General features: G+C 43.9%; 1 protein-coding gene across 2 annotated transcripts in view; it reads right to left on the reverse strand.

Moving 5' to 3' along the window:
• Nucleotides 1-2224: 2224 nt before the first annotated feature.
• The window catches only part of FADS1 (fatty acid desaturase 1), a 33310-nt gene continuing 12057 nt past the window's right edge, over nt 2225-23477 (reverse strand). The window contains exons 2-12 of one of the 2 annotated variants that reach the window (XM_077287954.1): nt 21117-21227; nt 20833-21030; nt 15730-15831; nt 13825-13953; nt 9638-9698; nt 9477-9553; nt 9020-9117; nt 8614-8710; nt 6930-7009; nt 6721-6846; nt 2225-5253 (exon numbers count right to left, since the gene is read on the reverse strand). In XM_077287954.1, the coding sequence (XP_077144069.1) occupies nt 5202-5253; nt 6721-6846; nt 6930-7009; nt 8614-8710; nt 9020-9117; nt 9477-9553; nt 9638-9698; nt 13825-13953; nt 15730-15831; nt 20833-21030; nt 21117-21227 (1131 nt within the window). In that variant the 3' untranslated portion in view covers nt 2225-5201. The remainder of the gene's footprint in view (nt 5254-6720; nt 6847-6929; nt 7010-8613; nt 8711-9019; nt 9118-9476; nt 9554-9637; nt 9699-13824; nt 13954-15729; nt 15832-20832; nt 21031-21116; nt 21228-23477) is intronic. The other variant, XM_077287955.1, reaches the window with a different exon arrangement.

The following is a 23477-nucleotide window of genomic DNA, read 5'->3' on the forward strand; positions in this document are numbered from 1 at the left end:
TCTGTCCCTAACTAAACAAAGTGTCATGGGACATGTAGTTATCAGCGCTACTATTGGCAGAAAGTGATGTCTACAATTAAGATTGTGGGAATAAGCTGAAATATTCCTTGGGAGGTGGGGGGGGACATTTTTATGGAGGCCATATGGAAGTGAAAAATGTATCTGCTACAGTTTACCTTTATTGGTAGATGTTGGCTCAGGACGTACTGCCATAGATTTCACACTGGGTTGGAAAGTGGCCTAATCTCAATGTAAACCTGCACACAGCTTTGCAATCAGCGGTTCTGAATCCCAAGACATTGCCACGCTCATGGTCCAGAATGAAATTGGCAATATTCAACCACTTTCACTGTATAAGGCAATGGATCATCTCCATCACTAAGCTCCATTCCTGTAGAGATGTGTAACTGTTTGTGGAGGCAAATTAAACCCCAAAGTAGCTTACAATGGGGATAAAATTGATCGGAGCAAAACATGCCGGTACTAAAGCAGCAATTACTAAATAGAATCTAAAATGCACGGCGTACCACAAAGCTTCGTAGCCTAGCAGCCTTTATTACAAGGATATAGAAAAACACATTAAGAATACAATCTATGACATCAACCAACAGTTTATATTAAGAGAATTAATAAGGTGCAATGTCCAAAGCCGTCACCGATCCATGACATCTGAAAACCTCATTATTGTATCTCGGCTCTATATTCATAATAGAAAAATAGTAAAATTGCAGCCCGAGATTTGATAAAGGTGTAAAATGTGGAGCAAGTACTAATCAAAAAATAATAGATTAGACAATCTCAATGTTATTGGTGGGGGATTTACTAGAAAAATCCTTAAATATTTACAGTTTTACTGTACTGTTCTATATAATTAGCTTAATATAAAGTCTGATACTTGTTCCCATTAGCCCGGCCCAACACTCGCACTAACCTACCGGTGTGTCTCTCCATTTAACCCTAACATAAACCGCACATTTATATGTAAAGTGGTGTAACTACACTGTGTGCAGAATTATTAGGCAAGTTGTATTTTGACCACATGATACTTTTTACACATGTTGTCCCACTCCAAGCTGTTCAGGCTTGAGAGCCAACTACCAATTAAGTAAATCAGGTGATGTGCATCTCTGTAATGAGGAGGGGTGTTGTCTAATGACATCAAAACCCTATATAAGGTGTGCTTAATTATTAGGAAACTTCCTTTCCTTTGGCAAAATGGGTCAGAAGAGAGATTTGACGGGCTCTGAAAAGTCCAAAATTGTGAGATGTCTTGCAGAGGGATACAGCAGTCTTGAAATTGCCAAACTTTTGAAGCGTGATCACCGAACAATCAAGCGTTTCATGGCAAATAACCAACAGGGTCGCAAGAAGTGCGTTGGGCAAAAAAGGTGCAAAATAACTGCCCATGAATTGAGGAAAATCAAGCGTGAAGCTGCCAAGATGCCATTTGCCACCAGTTTTGCCATATTTCAGAGCTGCAACGTTACTGGAGTAACAAAAAGCACAAGGTGTGCGATACTCAGGGACATGGCCAAGGTAAGGAATGCTGAGAAACGACCACCTTTGAACAAGAAACAAAGATAAAACGTCAAGACTGGGCCAAGAAATATCTAAGACTGACTTTTCAAAGGTTTTATAGACTTAAAAAATAAGAGTGACTCTTGATGGGCCAGAGGCTGGATCAGTAAAGGGCAGAGAGCTCCACTCCGACTCAGACGCCAGCAAGGTGGAGGTGGGCTACTGGGATGGGCTGGTATCATCAAAGATGAACTTGTGGGACCTTTTCAGGTTGAGGATGGAGTGAAGCTCAACTCCCAGACCTACTGCCAGTTTCTGGAAGACAACTTCTTCAAGCAGTGGTACAGGAAGAAGTTGGTATCGTTCAAGAAAAACATGATTTTCATGCAGGACAATGCTCCATCACATGCCTCCAACTACTCCTCAGCGTGGCTGGCCAGTAAAGGTCTCGAAGAAAAAATAATGACATGGCCCCTTGTTCACCTGATCTGAACCCCATAGAGAACCTGTGGTCCCTCATAAAATGTGAGATCTACAGGGAGGGAAAACAGTACACCTCTAGGAACAGTGTCTGGGAGGCTGTGGTGGCTGCTGCACGCAATGTTGGTCGTAAACAGATCAAGCAACTGACAGAATCTATGGATGGAGGGCTGCTGAGTATCATAAAGAAAGGGGGCTATATTGGTCACTAATATTTGGGGGGGGGTTGTTTTTGCAAGTCAGAAATGTTTATTTCTAAATTTTGTGCAGTTATATTGGTTTACCTGGTGAAAATAAACAAATGAGATGGGAATATATTTGGTTTTTATTAAGTTACTTAATAATTCTGCACAGTAATAGTTACCTGCACAAACAGACATCCTCCTAAGATAGCCAAATCTACAAAACCCCACTCCAACTTCCAAAAATATTAAGCTTTGATATTTATGAGTCTTTTGGGTTGATTGAGAACATAGTTGTTGATCAATAATAAAAATAATCCTCTAAAATACAACTTGCCTAATAATTCTGCACACAGTGTATAGGAGTGGACAGGTTACGGTTGCACCAAAGCACTGCCCAAAAATGTCCCTCTTCAGCATAAAGGGAGACTAGTACTACAAATGATGCATGGTGTTTGAGGGGTAGAGTTTGCATTGACCTGGTTATTAGTATTATGGAGTGCCTGTGGGAACAAGGCACACACTTGGTTACATGCCTTCCTAAAAATAAATCTGAGCTGCTGCGCCATCTCTACTGTTCAGGCAGCTGATCTCTGCGTGCAGTACAAAACTAAGCCACCAGATGTCAGTAATATACACTACAATGGGGGGATTCTTCAGGAGGGGGTTTTTAAAGTCCGCTTTACCATTATTTGTACCACATTGATCAAAGTATCACGTTTGCCAAATATTATGCATCTTTTTCCATACAAAAATTTGGTACAAAAGCATTGATAAATTACTCCCTATATTTCCCCTATCCGTAGGGAAAAAATGTATATTTAATAAAAAATGTCATATACTTATGTCTAGAATCCATCACTGCATGTGTCTACACTCCTGAGGACTGCAGTAATGCTCACATATAGCAGATGTGTTTGGGGGATTTATGCAAGACACAAATCTGTAGCATAAATGTAGCTGGGATGGTTTCTGGCTTAAATCCTCATTCAGATTTGTGATGGCCGCAGAAACTCCATTTCCATATCTAAAAGCGATTCTTCATACTGCCCGAACCACTGATAGCGTTACAGCAGCCAGGTGTGTTTTATTCTGAAACACTGCTTATTGTAAAGGTAAAAAACTAGTAAAGCCAGACAGGTGGAGATGGGCAGATGGAGTCGCAGAACTCCTGACCATCGGCCAGGTCAGTAGTCTCTAGCCGCGAGAGTAGCAAATCTCTTACCTTCCGGGATCCCGGGCATGGCCACTGATTAGCTAGGGCTGGCGTAGCGTCATTGTGTTGTGTCACAGAGGATGTCCCGCCAGCCCAGCTGGTGAAAAGCAGCATCGGGGATCCCAGAAGGAAAGAGATTTGCAAGCCTTCCATCCAAAGATTACTGACCTGGTCCATGGACCGGAGTCCTGTGTATCGATCCACCCACCTACACTGGAAAGAACTGCATTTCAGATGACTAGTCCAAGGCCAGAACCCACCCTGAACCCCTGGGCTGACAGGCCTCTACCTATGCGCACACATGGGGAGAGACCTGTCCGTCAAGGAGATCATGGCATGAGAAGCCACCAAGGACCTTCTTTGGACTAGTCATCCGAGACGCATAGTCCGGCTGACTTTTCACGCTTTCTCTTACAAGCCACAGTATTTCAGAATACAACATTCCCTACTGCAATAACGCAGCCATTGTCCGATTCATGCGGCCCATGGTTCTGGCAGCATGAATCCTCTCAGGTTACCTTTGCTGGAGATGCCCTTTAGGATGCCAGACCCATAACAGTCCAGTATAAAAACTATCTGAACTATTCAATGGCCACATTCGTGATTCAACCTTTATATAGTTTTTAAGATCACAACTCTGTTTCTGGACACCAAAACCTAACACTTCTGACACTAAAGGTGAAGATTTATCAACTCTATGCCCAAAAAGTGGCGTAAAAACATTTCACACAAGTACCGTAGTTTGTGCAGCCCAAAAACTTCTCAAAGAAGTGGAACACAACAAATGTAATGGACGCCAGAGGACTGTGCCATTTGATACATCTGTATACTCTACCAGGCTCCCAAGTTCCAGGCTGGCATATGATGATACACCAGTCTTGGTAAATCCTACCCAAGTGGTGCACACAGGGACCTCAAACACATTTTATACCCATCCGCCCGCCATCTGATGCCCCTATACAGCACCATATACTCCCGAAGATGCAGAAAGACGGTCTATAATCTTCACCAAGTCCTGGCATAAGTGATGGTAAACCTGTAGGTCAACAGAAGGTTTTGATAAAACCCATTCTCTTTTCTTACAACTTTTAAAAAGTGACCGAGTGGGTAAGAAGTCTTTTCTTCGAAAGTCTTCGACACCAACCCACTTAGTGTCTTTTGCGTTTTTTCATTCAAGGTTACATGTGAATATTTTTCTAAACAATTTTTTTCCCATTAATTTTTCCTTATAGAAAAGCTAATTGCAAATGCATGAAAAATGTCATGCCTAGTGCCTGCTACATAAGGATAAAAAAAAAATACATTTTGACCCAAAAACTCTATTACAAATGCTCCGTTTGTTTTTCTGTGGAATCAGCCTAAAACAGTTTGTGATGAAGTACACAAATCTCCCCCCAAAAAAGAAAGACTCTTCCTATGAAGGCACGGCATGGGACCACAGCGTTCTACCCAGTCAGCGGTGGGAATGCAGCCGGGCTAAGCTCAGAGGATTTGCAGCAAGAATGTGCTTAGCTCCACGGTAATCACCACACCATCGGAAATCAGACTTGCTTTCATTGTTAATTTTATAGCCAAAGTGAAACAAATGCAGGATACAAAATTAATAGCATCTATGGTAGTATGCAATCAAATGTCACTGCTCCCATGAACTGAGATTTCAGCCTCAGTCCTGAAGAGTACAAAATGCGCCAATCACATTGCAGACCGGGAATGTGGAGAAGGTCACAGCATCACCATCCAATCCAAATTCTTCACTTCCAATAGATCCGAGTGAATCCTGCAGAATTAGACAGAGGGCGCTCTTCTTACTTGTGTAGATAGGCATCTAGCCAGAGTTCACCAGACTCTCTCAGAGAGCTGCAAGAAACAGAAAGACGGTCAACATTCTATATAGTAAGGGGAATCTGTCACCAGGTGTTTGCTATGGAATCAGAGAGCAGCGTAATATAGGGACAGAGACCCTGATTCCAGCGATGCATCACTTATTAGACTGCTTGGTGCAAGTTTGATAGAATCCCTGTTTTCTCTGCTGCAGCAGTGCTCGGAATACTTAGCTCTGTACAACCCCACCCACACCGTTGATTGGCAGCTTTCTGCCTATGCACAGTATACACAGAAAGCTTCCAATTAGGGGTGGGGTTAAACAGATTAGTTGGACTTTCCTTTAAGGGATATGGACACCTTACAATAAAAAAGGTTGTACTGTTTGCCTCCTATAGCATCTGTGTTGCACTGTACATTGCTGAAAGGGTTAACTGGGAGAATTTGTAACTTATCTGTCTTCCTCTGAGCACTTATGCTTCTATTTTTTAGTTCTTATGACCACATGAAAGTTGTGCTGTACTTTGTGGTCATAAATCTTAAAAAAAACACTTTAACATATGTATTAATACACACAGGTTTTTTTTTGTTTTTTTTAAATCCTACTTATGTTCTGGAGTTTGGTGAGATCTGAGAGCATGATAAAAGAACATTAAATTTGCAGAGAATAGCGTAACTGCAAATTTAATTTCCCTGTAAAATCTGCATTATTTGATGGATGTGAATCAAATATAGTTTCAAGCATCTCCAACAACCAGCGAAATGAAAGGAAACAAGGAACTTGTGATAATCAAAACTGCAAAATTTGCAATGAAACTGAATAGTGAAAGTCATTTTTACCCCCCCATAATTAAACAGTATTATCAACAGATTAGCTTTCTCCATCTGCTGTCATTCTCCTGCAAGAGAGCTGTTATCTTACATAGTGTACAGCTTGTTTTCGAGAAGCTTGGCCACCAGAGTCTGGCCTAGAGTGTGTGGTAGTTACATTCTAGGAGAAGAGTTAACTCCTAACATTCCAGTCAGCCCTATCCATTGATTTTTATTCAGCAGTTATCTGCTCAGCTCCCTCCTCCACCCTCTTAGCTCCTGACCAAGCTGCTATTATCGGTCAGGTAGAATCACATTTCCAAACTGCTAAGCATTGCTCTTACTTTCCTGAGCCATGTGCTTGTCCAAAGTGCCTGTTATCAGTATATGTAAACAGTGATAACACTATAGGTGCAGAACAGACTGAAGGTCCTAGTATAGTAGCAGATTGAAGCTACCCACCAGAATCTGTCAGTCAAGGAGGAAACACCCACCCCGCAAGCAGCCAGGAAGGATAGACCTCAGAGCTATGAGCTGCCCAAGAGATCACATCAAAATACCCATTTAAGTAAAGAAAAAAAATAAACTGCCCCTGAAGGTGTCCACATCTTTAAAAAAAAAAAATTTTTTTTTTTCTTAAATTGCAGGGACAAGAGATGTTATTATAGTTAAATCCCAAATAAAGATACTTACTCAACTATGTCAGCAAATGCGGTGAACAGTGGTTTGGACTGGTAATCTATGCCATACTTCTTGCACAGTGAGCGGACAAGAGGAGCGACTTTTGAGTAGTTGTGCCTTGGCATTGTGGGGAATAGACTGGAGACAGAAATTGAACATGGTGAAATATTAGGATCAGTTGGATTACGTACGAGCCCCATTCCAGGGTGGTTTGTACTTACTGATGCTCAATCTGAAAATTGAGATGTCCACTAAACCAATCGTTAAAGAAAGACTTGTCCACGTTGCAAGTGGCTTGCAGCTGTCCAAGACAGAAAAAAGGAGAAATGTGAATCATGTAGTTTAGGAAGTTGTCCAAATACCATATAGGCAAGCAGGCTACAGCCACAAGGTGCTTTCACTCACTTCTGTGCCACTATAAAAAATGATAGTCTGGTTTTCTTATGTGGACAACCCAGCGTAACTGGGACAGCAGCTAAGACCCCAGGTTGCAGAGGACATAATACTTATATTAAAGCACTAAATAATTGGTAAATCGGTGCGCCAAACTGTACCATATATAAGGAAAGGGAAAAAAGGTAAAACCTTACAGGGTATAGGGTATGCCAGCTGAGGACAAGGAGCAAAAGTATTAGGACACTAATCTTACTGTTTGAGGACCCGAAGCAGTCATAAAATTCTCCTCTAATCAGTATGGATGAATACCGTATATTCAATTCCACCCCAGTCGGTGGAGCACATCGAGCACTGATAATGGTTATCGTCCTAAAAAGGATAATTTAGGATAGCGCCAGATCAAATTCAATATATATGATCATTCGTTACACTGACATCAGCTTTTGGGAGGAAGTCAGAACAGCTTCATACAGACGTGTCCTTCCTAAGAAGGGCAGATTAGCTGCCAGCGGAGGTGTCAGACAGTGGCTTACACCCACCCCATCTATCGAGAGCACATGCATGCTTTACAGAGCGTACACATGTATGGAGGCGGTGGGGGGGGGAGAACGATAACCATCTTTAGACTGTGCCCACATGTTAGCGCCTTTCTTCAACTCAGATTCAATAAAGGGGTTCCATCAGTAGGATCAAATCTCCTAAGCCGTCTACATGGGCACGTAGGTCATAGGAAGCTGAATAACATCATACCTTGGTATCTGAGATCCAATGTCTTATTCCCCATGTTCTTCTTATATGTAAATGAGCTGTTAAGATCTATCGGCTGGACAAAAGATCTCCCCGGGAATCTGAGCTTATTTTAAATGAGCAGAGGCGTTACCAATGTGAGACATGTAGATCAGGGGAGAACTGTCAGTCTTACATGTCTCACACTGGTAACACTCCCTTTCCTTTAATATAACCTCTGGAGGCAGATTCTCAGGGAGATCTATGTCCAGCCCATAGATCTTAACAGCTCATTTACATATTAAGAGAAATGTGGATTTCTCTGGAATAAGACATTGGATATCAGATATGAAGGTATTATGTTATTCAGCTTCCTATGATCTATATGCCCATAAAGACAGGTTAGGAGGGATGATCCATTAAAGCTGTCAGCTGAATAATAGTTTGGCAGATATCTTTCTCCCCAACCACCATAATCATAAGCGATTGGCCGAGCACTCTTGTTTTCATTGTGGACAGAGAAGAAAGTCACTGGCAGACACATTTCGCAGCTGCTTATCTCCCCTGAAAACAAGATGACTGTTCAGGGAAATCGTAACTTCATCTGTAGTGTAAGAGTCTGGAGACCCCATAACTTCAGACATTGGCCCCTTCGATATTGACAAGTTCGCCCGACTGTCACCTAATGTGCTTGGAGGTCGTAATCCACAAGTGGATGCAATCAGATGATGTACTCTTTCAGCCATTTAGTGAGCAGTAGGTAGTACAGCGCAGAATGAATACCTGTGCAGACAGCCATTCTTTGTTTTCATCATAGTCTATGTGCATTGGAATATGGTTCATTTGTGTCACCCAGACAAACCAGTTACTCTCCAGGAATCTAAAATGGAGTACAAGAAGGGTCACAGGAGTGTTACCTACAAACTGGCCATCTTCACGTCTTTATTTTGGAGCTTGATATCATCCTGCTGTCAGATCAAACACACAAGCCATAAACTTCAATAATAAAACAGGACATCATGGACGTCGGTGACTTCTCAGCAATGTAAGACGTTTCTAGAAACCTTAAGGATAAGACGTCTTACCAAACTGGATTATTACTCTGATGAGCAACTGTTGTAGAATCTGGGTCACACACCAACACTGCAATCCCGTACTATAAAATAGTGAGAGCGCGATATTCACGTACCGGACTATCACAAATAATGTGATGGTGCCGCTGATCCCAATCAGAGGAATATAGGTCAGGCAAAATCTCACGTAGAAGGAAATCATCCAGGCCAGATCCTGTGGAGGAAATGGGAAAAGGTTCTCAAATTGTTTTCTAGGAGTTTAGGATTTCCCGTTGGTGCCCAATAAACTTTTGCCCGTTTGCAGGACATGATGGCTGCACTTTTTGGGACAAAAAGGTCTGAACATCCAATAGTAGTAACTGACATTACAGTATAGGTTATACCCAAGTGCTATACTACTGATATGTGCGTACACTGTCTGTCCCGGCAGTCCGACCCCCACCTATTAGTAAGTTATATCCTATCCTATGGATAGGGAACAACTTTGAAATGTGGCACAAACCCTTTAAGTCTTAAGGTGATGTAAGATGACTACTACAAAGCATCTTCTAGGTAGAGCCAAGTCGCACTCACCGCCCATTGCTTGCGTTGTACAGCAAAGTAGAAGATATACCACTGGAAATAGAGCGGGATCAGTGCCGGAGGACCAACTATGGAGGACACAAAGCCGAATGTAAGACACCAAGGTCAGGACAATATTCTGCACATGGTCAGGTCTAGGGTCAGATACTCACTCAAGAAGAAGTACTTGTGCTGGTGATTATACGGCATGTATTTCTTCTTTTTAACTCCAAGCTGCAGGAAATGGCAGAGGATTATCATGGGTGAGAGCCCTGGACAATGTGGGTTACTTCCATACAGTACTGATTACTCCCTGCCCTTTAGTCAAGGGTAAAGACAATTTTACTGCAATCCAGATGTAAAGAGGCTGTGCCATAAATGACATTTATCAACTCTCCGCAGCTGATAAATATCTCGTAAATGGAGGCACCATCTCCGGGATACTCAAGATTGTTAGAACTACCATCTTATAATAGAGCGGTGGTCTCTGGTGATGAGTGAACGTGCTGGGATAAGGTGTTATCTGAGCAAGCTCTGGTGCTGAGGGTCTTCGCTGTGCTCTAATACCATGTTTGAGTCCCCGCGGCTGCATGTCTCATGGCTGATAGACAGGCGCAACACATGCCTGACAAACTGTCAATCCCTGCATGTGTTGCGCCTGTCTATCAGCCATGAGCCATGCAGCCGCGGGGACTCAAACATGGCATTAGAGCATGCTGAAGACACTCTCTTAGCACACAAGCACGCTCACCTTATCTGAGCACACACACTCATCACTAGTGGTCACACATGAGCTTTGCCGCCCCATTCAATGTATGAGAAGCTCCCAGAAAACAGCAGACTGCAGCACGACCCAACAGAAATGATTGGATCAGCCGTCTGCACGCGGGACCAACGCTACATTCAGATTCCTCCTCCCTGCAGGTGTGAAGAGTCGGTGAGCTCATAACCCCTATTCTAGTGATTAGCGGGGGTCCTATATGTGGAGCCCACAGCTTTGACACTTATTAGCTGCGAGTGGATAGGTGATAAATGTCCTTTGTAGGACAATCTGTTTAACCCATTACTGAAGTTTTTATTATACATAAGCCCTGACATGACCATGTATGATGGTCAATATACAATACAATATTGTATCCTTACTGTGTATAATGTCCCACTACAGTGACATTACTGTGTGCATTCCTTCCGAGTCATGACATTATAAGTGGACATTATCCATGTGCTTTAAGATCAATGTACATTATTCACAACAACTGACGTTATTCCTGTGTTATGAGATCACTCTGTGTATGATGTCGGCACTGTGACATCAATATGTACATAATTCACCCTAAATATCACTATACATGTTATTACCTCACAGTGACATCACTATTTGCATTTTTTCCTATATAGTAGACTAACACATACCGATATATTTCATTTGAGTACTAACACCACTGGGCACACCATGACATTTGGCATCATTAGAGAGTACTAACACCACCTGGCACACCATGATACTTGGCTTTATTACAGATCACTAAGGGTATGTGTCCACGGTCAGGTTTGCTTCAGGCTTTGGTCAGGACTTTATGCAGGTAAAATCCTGACCAAAAATGCACCTGAGGTCACTGGCAGGTCACCTGCGGTGTTCCTGCGTGTTTTGCTCATTGTAGCAACATGCTGCGTTCTGAAAAAACGCACCGCATGTGCGTTTTTGCTGGAATTCCGCATGCGTTTTTTAATGCACAGTGGAGACGGGATTTCATGAAATCCCCTCCACTATGCTGTAACATCTGGAAGCTGCGTTTTTGACGCTGCGGCTCAGCGCTGCGTCAAAAACGCAGCGTTTCCTGAACGTGGACACATACCCTAACGCCACTGGGCACACCATGACATTTGGCATCATTACAGAGTACTAACACCACTGGGCACACCATGACATTTGGCATCATTACAGAGTACTAACACCACTGGGCACACCATGATACTTGGCATTATTACAGAGTACTAACGCCACTGGGCACACCATGATACTTGGCATTATTACAGAGTACTAACGCCACTGGGCACACCATGATACTTGGCATTATTACAGAGCACTAACACCACTGGGCACACCATGACATTTGGCATCATTACAGAGTACTAACACCACTGGGCACACCAGGATACTTGGCATCATTACGGAGTACTAACACCACTGGGTACACCACGACATCTGGCATCATTGCAGAGTACTAACACCACTTGGCACACCATGATACTTGGCATCATTACGGAGTACTAACACCACTGGGCACACCATGATACTTGGCATTATTACAGAGCACTAACACCACTGGGCACACCATGATACTTGGCATTATTACAGAGTACTAACACCACTGGGCACACCATGATACTTGGCATTATTACAGAGTACTAACGCCACTGGGCACACCATGATACTTGGCATCATTACACAGCACTAACACCACTGGGCACACCATGACATTTGGCATCATTACAGAGTACTAACACCACTGGGCACACCATGATACTTGGCATCATTACGGAGTACTAACACCACTGGGTACACCACGACATCTGGCATCATTGCAGAGTACTAACACCACTGGGCACACCATGATACTTGGCATCATTACGGAGTACTAACACCACTGGGCACACCACGACATTTGGCATCATTACAGAGTACTAACGCCACTGGGCACACCATGATACTTGGCATTATTACAGAGTACTAACGCCACTGGGCACACCATGATACTTGGCATCATTACAGAGCACTAACACCACTGGGCACACCATGACATTTGGCATCATTATGGAGTACTAACACCACCCGGCACACCATGATACTTGGCATCATTATGGAGTACTAACACCACCCGGCACACCATGATACTTGGCTTTATTACAGATCACTAACTCCACTGGGCACACCATGACATTTGGCATCATTACAGAGTACTAACACCACTGGACACAACATGATACTTGGCATCATTACGGAGTACTAACACCACTGGGCACACCACGACATCTGGCATCATTACAGAGTACTAACACCACTGGACACAACATGATACTTGGCATCATTACGGAGTACTAACACCACTGGGCACACCACGACATCTGGCATCATTACAGAGTACTAACACCACTGGGCACACTACGACATTTGGCATTATTAAAGAGTACTAACGCCACTGGGCACACCATGATACTTGGCATCATTACAGAGTATTAACACCACTGGGCACACCATGACATTTGGCATCATTACAGAGTACTAACACCACTGGGCACACTACGACATTTGGCATCATTACAGAGTACTAACACCACTGGGCACACCAAGATACTTGGCATCATTACGGAGTACTAACACCACCAGGAACACCATGACATTTGGCATCATTACAGAGTACTAACACCACTGGGCACACCATGATACTTGGCATTATTACAGAGTACTAGCACCACTGGGCACACCATGACATTTGGCATCATTACAGAGTACTAACGCCACTGGGCACACCATGACATTTGGCATCATTACAGAGTACTAACACCACTGGGCACACCACGACATTTGGCATCATTACAGAGTACTAACGCCACTGGGCACACCAAGATACTTGGCATCATTACGGAGTACTAACACCACCAGGAACACCATGACATTTGGCATCATTACAGAGTACTAACGCCACTGGGCACACCATGACATTTGGCATCATTATGGAGTACTAACACCACCCGGCACACCATGACATTTGGCATCATTGCAGAGTACTAACACCACTGGGCACACCATGACATTTGGCATCATTACAGAGTACTAACGCCACTGGGCACACCAAGATACTTGGCATCATTACGGAGTACTAACACCACCAGGAACACCATGACATTTGGCATCATTACAGAGTACTAACACCACTGGGCACACCATGATACTTGGCATCATTACGGAGTACTAACACCACTGGGCACACCACGACATTTGGCATCATTACAGAGTACTAACGCCACTGGGCACACCAAGATACTTGGCATCATTATGGAGTACCAACACCACCAGGAACACCATGACACTTGGCATCATTGATGAGACTAAAGAAACATTTACACAGGCCCGAAAAAAAAAAACGTTCATTTTTTGTCATCGACCCGTGCACACATGCTGCCGATCAGCAGACACAACAATCACAGTAACCATTGTTCCATTCCCATACAATTTCTTGGCCAGTGTCAACTGGTGCTCAGAGATTAGCCCATCTATGCAATGATTAGCAAGTACGTAGACGATTTACGGACAGTACCCTTTTCATTTTTCTCAGATGTAGAGATCACGTGAACTCACCTCCACTGACAGCTTCTTGCCCAGTGCAAAGAATAGAGGGTGCATGTTAATGTCAGGATCCTTGCGGAAGCAGTTGGGTTTGGCATGGTGCTGGAAGTGTAGGTGATTCCACCAGCTGGCAGGAGCACCCTGGGTGTGGGACAGAAGGAACGGAGAAGTCAATGCAAAAGATACACAAACAGCTAATTGTGAGACGATATAAAAATCCCCAGAGGAAAAAAAAGAGAGATGTCAATTCTCATAGGAGAATACGAAGATATAATCATCCACTTGAGGGAACATACAAAACCAGTGATGATCCAAGTAACACTCGTATCTACAATACATAATTAGATCCACGAAATAGTGATTCTTGTCAGAGCCCAAAGTGATCACAGTCATTGCCATTAGAACTGTAATAAATCTGACATGTTAACGATCAGAGCTGTCAGGAGATCTACAATAGGGTCAATGTGAACACAGGAAGCTTTTACTCCACAGCATAAAGGTTTACACACAGACGTCCTGCACGGCTCCATAGAAGATCCAAGGTGTGAATATAGTTCACGTGCCTGGTAACCAAGGTCCAGACTGGGAGGCGTAATTGTGAATGCCACATAGTAGCATCGCCTATTTCTTGTGAAAGGTCCTTTTTACCGTGCCAGTCACTGGATTTTATAACTGTGTCCCCCCTCCAATTGTCTCTGCTCCACTGATTCTGGAACAGTTTTTCTTTTTCTTCTGTGCCCCTCGTGTGGTATACACATGGTTGGTTCAAGGGAAAGTTTGCATCTTTATTTATAGGGGGTATAATTTTGGAACGGAGGGGCAAAGAAGTAAAAAACCCCCCAAAAACTGTTCTACAAACAGCAGAGCATTGGCAGTTGAAGGAAGTACTCTCAATTTTAAAAAATCCATTGAAAGGCCTTTTTAAAGTATACTATTCAGTCCTCTTTTTTAACAGTATACTTTCTGGCCTACCTGAGGCTAAAAGAACTGCTTTGGGGCCACCGTTGGGCTAATGGAGCCCCCAGCGATATTCTCAGTGAGAATACCAGGAGCTCTCCCAAAATAAAGGCTAAGAGGACATCACAAAACATAGCCACTGTCCATAGTCACTCGGTGCTAGAATTGAAAAAAAAAAAATGATCCCATAAAGAGTTAAATGGAAGATTTACTAAAACTATAATTTTTAGACAGTTTTAACCCAAGTGGAGCATCCACATGAGATAGATGCCAACTGAACCCTCATTCAGCTGACACATGGGCAATCGGACCGACCAAGCTTTTGTGGGTATTTAGAGGGGAGAGTGAAGAAATTCACTACTAGACACCACTAGCAGCAACATTTCTTTCCTAAAAACACTGAAATTCCAGTTGTCCAATCTATTTCACCCCCAACATCATCTATCGATGTAGAGTCAGGGAGCCCCATACACACGATGATCAACCGTTCTGACTGAACTTGGATTGTTTGGCTGACTTTCATCCAGTATGTATGGAGGACTTTAGACTAGATGGTCTAAAAATTAGCCACATATATCAGTGACTCGTGCAGGATAAATTTGGTGCATCTTCAGACTAGTTGGTAAACATTTACTCCTATAAGTTGGCTTATTATGCTTCAAATATTTGCATGAAAATGTTGGCGCACAGTGTAACATCTTAATCTATACCTGCCGCTATCTGAAGACATTCTCTTTTCCAGATAAGTCATCCCCCTTCACAGAGCGAGAAGGGCAAGTGACTAAAACACATGATAAGATTGGGTGAGGGCACGTATGACTAACCTTGGCACAAATTGCAACAAAATGTTGAAGTATTTCACCAAGTAAATCTGCGCCATCCTGTCTGAACATGCACAACCATTATAACAAGAATAAAGTCAAATCTCAGAATGAAAGCTTGGATTTAGTCATTTCTTACCTTTAGTTGTCCAATAACAAATTTATGCACCCAATGATTCCATCTGGATTTACTGAAAACTGATAAGTGACCAAAGTCGTGCTGCAACCACCCGGCCTGTGCCTGAGAGAACAGAGAAATAGAGATTTAGTAAACAGTTGGGTTAAAGGGATCCAAGACTTTACAAGAAAACAAAAACTGTACCCAAGCATTAACGGGCAGGTAATTACAACTTACCTGCCTGTTGTGCCCGGCGCCTTTCTTCCCCGACACAGAGCGGTCACAGCTCCTGCCGGAGATTCAGCTGTCTCTGCTGATGCAATGGGGCGTGACTTCTGATGTCATTTTGATTGACAGTCAGCTCCCCCAGTTAGGCAGCAGGGATCCAGCTGTTAATCAGAATGATGTCGGAAATCCATTCCCTTCTCCAGAGTGGAGGGAAAAGAAGCCTCCGCTATGTAGACGTCACCTCAGCAGAGGCAGCTGAATCCCCGGCAGGAGTGTCGGTGACCGCTCTGTGCCAGGGAAGAACGGCACCGTGCAGGTAAGTAGCAACTACCTGCCTGTTAGTGCTTAGGTACATTTTTTGTTTTTTTTATAAAGTCCCGGATATCCCCTTTAGGATAGGTCATCAATCGCTGATGGGTGGGGGTGTGACACCCAGCGCCCCCGCCGACCAGCTATTCCCGGTGTCAGGAAGTGCTCAGTTGCAGAGCTGCACAGCTTCATCGACTGCATAGTGGCCACGGCCGGGTACTGCACATCTGCAGTGGATGTGCAGTACCTGTCTGCGGCCACTAGTCCACTGACACAGCTGTGCAGCTCCACAACTGAGCAGTTCTGGCCAACACCGATAATAGCTGATCAGCGGGGTGCCAGGTGTCGCACCAATCAGACATTGATGACCTATCCTAAGAATAGGCCGTTACTGTTAAAGTCCCAGAAAACCCCTTTAAAGAGAAAAAAGAATGTGGCATGCATGCATGTTTAAAGGGAACCTGCCACTTGCCATTAATAAGTTCTTGTGCTACCTGGTGGAAATGTTGGTGATCGGATGTTGTTTTTTGTTCCTGTGCCTCTCTGTTCCCCTCTTCCTTTTATGCAAACCTAGTCTTGTTAGCCAAAAGGGTCATCGTTCGCATAAAAATGCCCAAAGCAAAAAGTAGATGAACAAACCGACTTGGCTAACAAGGTTAGGTTTACATACAAGGAGGAGGGGCCATAAGTTGGAATAAAAACACAAACGAAAAAAAAAAAATCAAAACAGAATTTAGTAAACTACATGTATCTGGCAAGTGACAGGTCTCCTATGGAAGCATTCTCCCCTAAAAACTTCTAAAAGAATAATTGCACCAGAAATATGGCACAGACAAAGAACGTACAGTAGTGTGGGATAAAACCTATTAAGAAAGGGTTCTAATAATGTGATAATAAATCAGCATCAATGACAATCCATAATATTATACTAGGTCATATTTGGGGTTCAAAATTCATTTCTGCATTAGGGTTTCATTAAAATCTTGCATCATTTGCCTTCTACAGCCGCTGTGTTTTGTCTATAGCTGGCTGCAGAATGAGTTAACTGGAAATCCAATGCGTGAGCTTATAGAATATAGCACATAGGATGATGGGACAGTTTCTCATTTTTATTTTTCTATTGCTGAATTCGTCTCTGTTCATTTATAAACGTTTAATAAAATCAAATAGCAAAAATGATGATTTCTAGCACCAAATTCACGCATTAAAAAAGGGAAAAAAATTAGATGTTCAGAGTGGAAGCCGAGCAGAGTCACTTTCCTGGCAAATTACTTTAGTCTGTACAAAATAGATTGGGTCCAACTAGAGGATGTAGAGCGTGAGAACACGTCATTAATGTCAGCCATTAACTAGAATGCCGGTCATTTAGAAAACATTATACAGTTTTATATAACAGATGTAGTTCTTCATTTTCCTGCTTTCCTGTTTTTTTTTTTCTTCTAACTTCATCATTTTACTATATCAACAATTGTTTTTTGTTGTAAACTCCATAATAAAATCTAATTGTGCATAAGCTCAATCATTAATTCTGAATTATAGAAATCTTATCCGCAAAAAGAAAAAAATTAAATGTATTTTATCATTTCCAATAAGTCTAAAATGAAAAGAACATGGGCCCAATTTATGAAAGCCTTTATGTCCAAATTCTGGCCTCTGATGGAACAAAACAGAACATCGCAGTTTATATAAAACCCGACAGAAAAAAAAAATCCTACGAATGTCTTTTCTTTCAAAATATTGGATTCACAGAAATCTTCAGAAAAATCAGGTTACATGTTCTCTTCTAAAAAGTTTGAACCTATTTGCATTCATTAGCAAATATAATTTTTAGTTATTTTTTTTTATTTTATTAAACCCACAAAATATAACCTTAATGGAAAGTGTTTAAACAGATGCTCTGGATAAAGAACTAAAGGAAATGTCATTTCAAATAAATTCCTAAATTCCCTTACTTAGGAACTCACAATCGCTTTAGAAATGTCCGCCATCTTGTTAGACTCACAAACCCATCCTAGAATATTAGGAACAGCGTGCAGTAGGAACTTAGCCCCTTCCTTTTATGTATAGATGGGTTCACTAGGAATATTCTGATCTAGTACTGGAAGCACTGGGAATCCTGGGGTAAGATGATGCAGCTCATACTGCTGTCCACCCTGTGTATCTGATCTAATACTGGAGATACCAGGAGTGGTGAGGTAAGAAGAGGCTGCTCACACTGCTGTCCACCTTGTCTATCTGATCTAATACTGGAGATACCAGGGGTGCTGAAGCAAGAAGAGGCTGCTCACACTGCTGTCCACCCTGTGTATCTGATCTAATACTAGAGATACCAGGGGTGCTGGGGCAAGAAGAGGCTGCTCACACTGCTGTCCACCCTGTCTATCTGATCTACTACTGGATATACCAGGGGTGCTGAGGTAAGAAGAGGCTGCTCACACTGCTGTCCACCCTGTCTATCTGATCTAATACTGGAGATACCAGGAGTGCTGAGGCAAGAAGAGGCTGCTCACACTGCTATCCACCCTGTCTATCTGATCTAATACTAGAGATACCAGGAGTGCTGAGGCAAGAAGAGGCTGCTCACACTGCTATCCACCCTGTCTATCTGATCTAATACTAGAGATACCAGGGGTGCTGAGGTAAGAAGAGGCTGCTCACACTGCTGTCCACCCTGTCTATCTGATCTAATACTGGAGATACCAGGAGTGCTGAGGCAAGAAGAGGCTGCTCACACTGCTGTCCACCCTATCTGGTCTAATACTGGAGATACCAGGGGTGGTGAGGTAAGAAGAGGCTGCTCACACTGCTGTCCGCCCTATCTGATGTAATACTGGAGATACCAGGGGTGGTGAGGTAAGAAGAGGCTGCTCACACTGCTGTCCACCCTGTGTATCTGATCTAATACTAGAGATACCAGGGGTGCTGGGGCAAGAAGAGGCTGCTTACACTGCTGTCCACCCTGTCTATCTGATCTACTACTGGATATACCAGGGGTGCTGAGGTAAGAAGAGGCTGCTCACACTGCTGTCCACCCTGTCTATCTGATCTAATACTGGAGATACCAGGAGTGCTGAGGCAAGAAGAGGCTGCTCACACTGCTATCCACCCTGTCTATCTGATCTAATACTAGAGATACCAGGAGTGCTGAGGCAAGAAGAGGCTGCTCACACTGCTATCCACCCTGTCTATCTGATCTAATACTAGAGATACCAGGGGTGCTGAGGTAAGAAGAGGCTGCTCACACTGCTGTCCACCCTGTCTATCTGATCTAATACTGGAGATACCAGGAGTGCTGAGGCAAGAAGAGGCTGCTCACACTGCTGTCCACCCTATCTGGTCTAATACTGGAGATACCAGGGGTGGTGAGGTAAGAAGAGGCTGCTCACACTGCTGTCCGCCCTATCTGATGTAATACTGGAGATACCAGGGGTGGTGAGGTAAGAAGAGGCTGCTCACACTGCTGTCCACCCTGTGTATCTGATCTAATACTAGAGATACCAGGGGTGCTGGGGCAAGAAGAGGCTGCTTACACTGCTGTCCACCCTGTCTATCTGATCTACTACTGGATATACCAGGGGTGCTGAGGTAAGAAGAGGCTGCTCACACTGCTGTCCACCCTGTCTATCTGATCTAATACTGGAGATACCAGGAGTGCTGAGGCAAGAAGAGGCTGCTCACACTGCTATCCACCCTGTCTATCTGATCTAATACTAGAGATACCAGGAGTGCTGAGGCAAGAAGAGGCTGCTCACACTGCTATCCACCCTGTCTATCTGATCTAATACTAGAGATACCAGGGGTGCTGAGGTAAGAAGAGGCTGCTCACACTGCTGTCCACCCTGTCTATCTGATCTAATACTGGAGATACCAGGAGTGCTGAGGCAAGAAGAGGCTGCTCACACTGCTGTCCACCCTGTCTATCTGATCTAATACTAGAGATACCAGGGGTGCTCAGGTAAGAAGAGGCTGCTTACACTGCTGTCCACCCTGTCTATCTGATCTAATACTAGAGATACCAGGGGTGTTGAGGTAAGAAGAGGCTGCTCACACTGCTGTCTACCCTGTCTATCTGATCTAATACTGGAGATACCAGGGGTGCTGAGGTAAGAAGAGGCTGCTCACACTGCTGTCCAACCTGTCTATCTGATCTAATACTGGAGATACCAGGAGTGCTGAGGCAAGAAGAGGCTTCTCACACTGCTGTCCACCCTGTGTATCTGATCTAATACTGGAGATACCAGGGGTGGTGAGGTAAGAAGAGGCTGCTCACACTGCTTTTCTGACCTAATAGTGGAGATACCAGAGGTACTGAGGTAAGTAGAGGCCATTCTATCACAGGTTTCAATCAGTGTAACAAGGAGGAGGCTAATTTAATGCTATAGTGATTATCTCCATAAACAAAATAATTGCGATTTGCTAAATAAATGTATTTTGGAATTTATTTGGAACAACATTTCCTATAGTTATTTACGGTATGTTCTTCTGTTTCCAGAGACCCTCTTTAACTATAAAGCCTTTTTAAAAGCTTGGCTTAGACTGAAAATCCTGTAACTAAAATACCATCACAGTGTTCCTCGGTTTACCTACCTGTACAGTGCCAAGAAGTAAAGCGGTGATGAGAAATGGAATAAGAGAAGGGCCAAAATAATACAGATTCAGCCAGGCTAGTGCATCGATCAGCAGGATGTGCAGCAGGACACCAAAGAAAAATAATTTATTGGGTTTGAGGAGTCCCATCTTCTCCACATTGGAACGCAGGGTACGGAACTCGGTCACAAGAGCGGCCTATGGTAGAGAGAAAACACCAGCAATTATTGGGGGGAAAAGGACAAATTACACAGGGCACAGACACTGTCACGTGGAAAGCTTACGTTCTTGCTGGGCTCCACACAAGACTCTCCGGGCGCCAACTCCCCGATCAGAAGACATTTCATATGGTTCTGTACAAACTCCTTATCAATGTGGAATGCAGTGAATGGGTCCTGTGTGGGGGGACAGTCCGATACATTGAGATTTAATAAAAATTTCTACATTGTACAAGATTTCCATTTGTTGAAGTCAGATTCAATCTATTGTTCCCTGTTGTCAGCCATACTAGGCTTGGGAGGTGGCGATTACAGTATTCTTCACCGGATTTAGGCTGCTTTCACACTAGCGTCGGTACGGGGCCGTCGCGCTGCGTAGGCCCGACGTACCGACACATACTGTGCAAAAAATGCCCGACGTGGGCAGCGGAAGCAGTCTTATGACGCTTCCGCTGCCCCATTGCAAGGTCCGGGGAGGAGGAGGTGGAGTTTCAGCCTCGCATGCGCGGTCGAAAATTACGGTCTCGACGCACAAAAAAATGTTACATGTAACGTTTTTTTTGTGGCGGTGGTCCGCCAAAACACGACGCAACTGTCGCACGACGGTTGCGACGTGTGGCACTGCGTCGCAATGCATCGCTAATAAAAGTCTATGGAGAAAAAACGCATCCTGCGGGCAACTTTGCAGGATGCGTTTTTTCTCCACAACGATGCATTGCGACGTGCAGTGCACGACGCTAGTGTGAAAGTCGCCTTAATGATAAAAAGCCCAACAGAGTTTGTCACTTACCTTTCCCATGCTCCCAAGGTAAGTAAACTAGGTGATAATTGGTATTGGATCCCATATACAAAATTGTAAATTAAAGGGGTTGTCTCATCTGTTCTCAGGAGCACATGGCTCCCCAGTCTCCCTGCCTCCTGCTTGCTGGGAGGCGTGTGGCCTCTTGATTGATTGACACTTCAGACCCAAACTACGCGCTGTCTGATGCTGCAAGCAGAGGCAGCTTTACTTCTGCAGCATCGGAGGAGCACAATGGAAGTGACTCTGGCCGGACTGAGAGCACACCGTGAGTTACACAGCTCCAGCCAACTCCAGGGCACTAATGTAAAGAGCTTGGAAGCGCTGCACTCCTTGATTAGAAGACTTTAATGGTGGCCATTAATCCATGTAATGAGTAAACAAAGTTAAAAACCCTCCTTTCTTGTATTTGTAATAACAAATAATTTGCAAAGTGGTATATTTGTACAAGAACATTGTATGTACCCATGTAATATAATAATAATAACTCTTTAAAGGGAACCTGTCACCCCCAAAATCGAAGGTGAGCCAAGCCCACCGGCATCAGGGGCTTATCTACAGCATTCTGGAATGCTGTAGATAAGCCCCCGATGTATCCTGAAAGATGAGAAAAAGAGGTTAGATTATACTCACCCAGGGGCAGTCCGGGTCCGATCCAATGGGCGTCGCGATCCGGGGCCTCCCATCTTCTTACGATGACGTCCTCTTCTGGTCTTCACGCTGCGGCCCCAGCGCAGGCGTACTTTGTCTGCCTTGTTGAGGGCAGAGCACAGTACTGCAGTGCGCAGGCGCTGGGAAAGGTCAGAGAGGCCCAGCACATGCGCACTGCAGTACTTTGCTCTGCGCCGGAGCCGCGGCGTGAAGACCAGAAGAAGACGTCATCGTAAGAAGATGGGAGGCGCCGGACCGCGATGCCCATTGGACCAGAACCGCCCCTGGGTGAGTATAATCTAAACTCTTTCTTATCTTTCAGGATACATCGGGGGCTTATCTACAGCATTACAGAATGCTGTAGATAAGCCCCTGATGCTGGTGGGCTTAGCTCACCTTTGATTTTGTGGTGACAGGTTCCCGTTAAACAAATTATAGTTTATCCCCGATCACTATATTAGGAAAAACATTGATCACTGGGGGGGGGGGGGGAAGGGGGGTCCAACCTCTGCAGAGGTTGGGGACTGTAGTCGGGCATGCACCTCCGCTCCATTCATTCTCTATGGGACTGGTGGAAATAGATGGATAAATCACCATTTCCAGCAGCCCCATAAAGAATGAATGGAGCTTAGTGGCTGTAGAAGCTCCGACCTCAGGCCATTCAGACGGGGCTCTGCTGATCCCTACTCCCAGCGCTGGAGCCAGTGATCAATAACTTATTCCCTACAGTATTGATAGGGGATCACTTTCCGTACTTGGTACGACGACTCCTCTGGTCTAAACCTGAAGCAATCATAAGCCATTTCTCTTCTGCTAGATTTGGCATGTAATTAGAGGGGTGGGAAGGGACAGCAGCCCCATGGATTGTCAGACAGCGGCATGTGTGAGACTAAGGGGCAATGTCCCTAAGGATAGACAGAACTTTAAGTAATATTATATGTGGAGGAAGAGGATAAAATAAAGGCTTGGAAATCATG

This window comes from Ranitomeya variabilis, chromosome 2, assembly GCF_051348905.1.
Source record: "Ranitomeya variabilis isolate aRanVar5 chromosome 2, aRanVar5.hap1, whole genome shotgun sequence".
NCBI classification, from domain to species: domain Eukaryota; kingdom Metazoa; phylum Chordata; class Amphibia; order Anura; family Dendrobatidae; genus Ranitomeya; species Ranitomeya variabilis.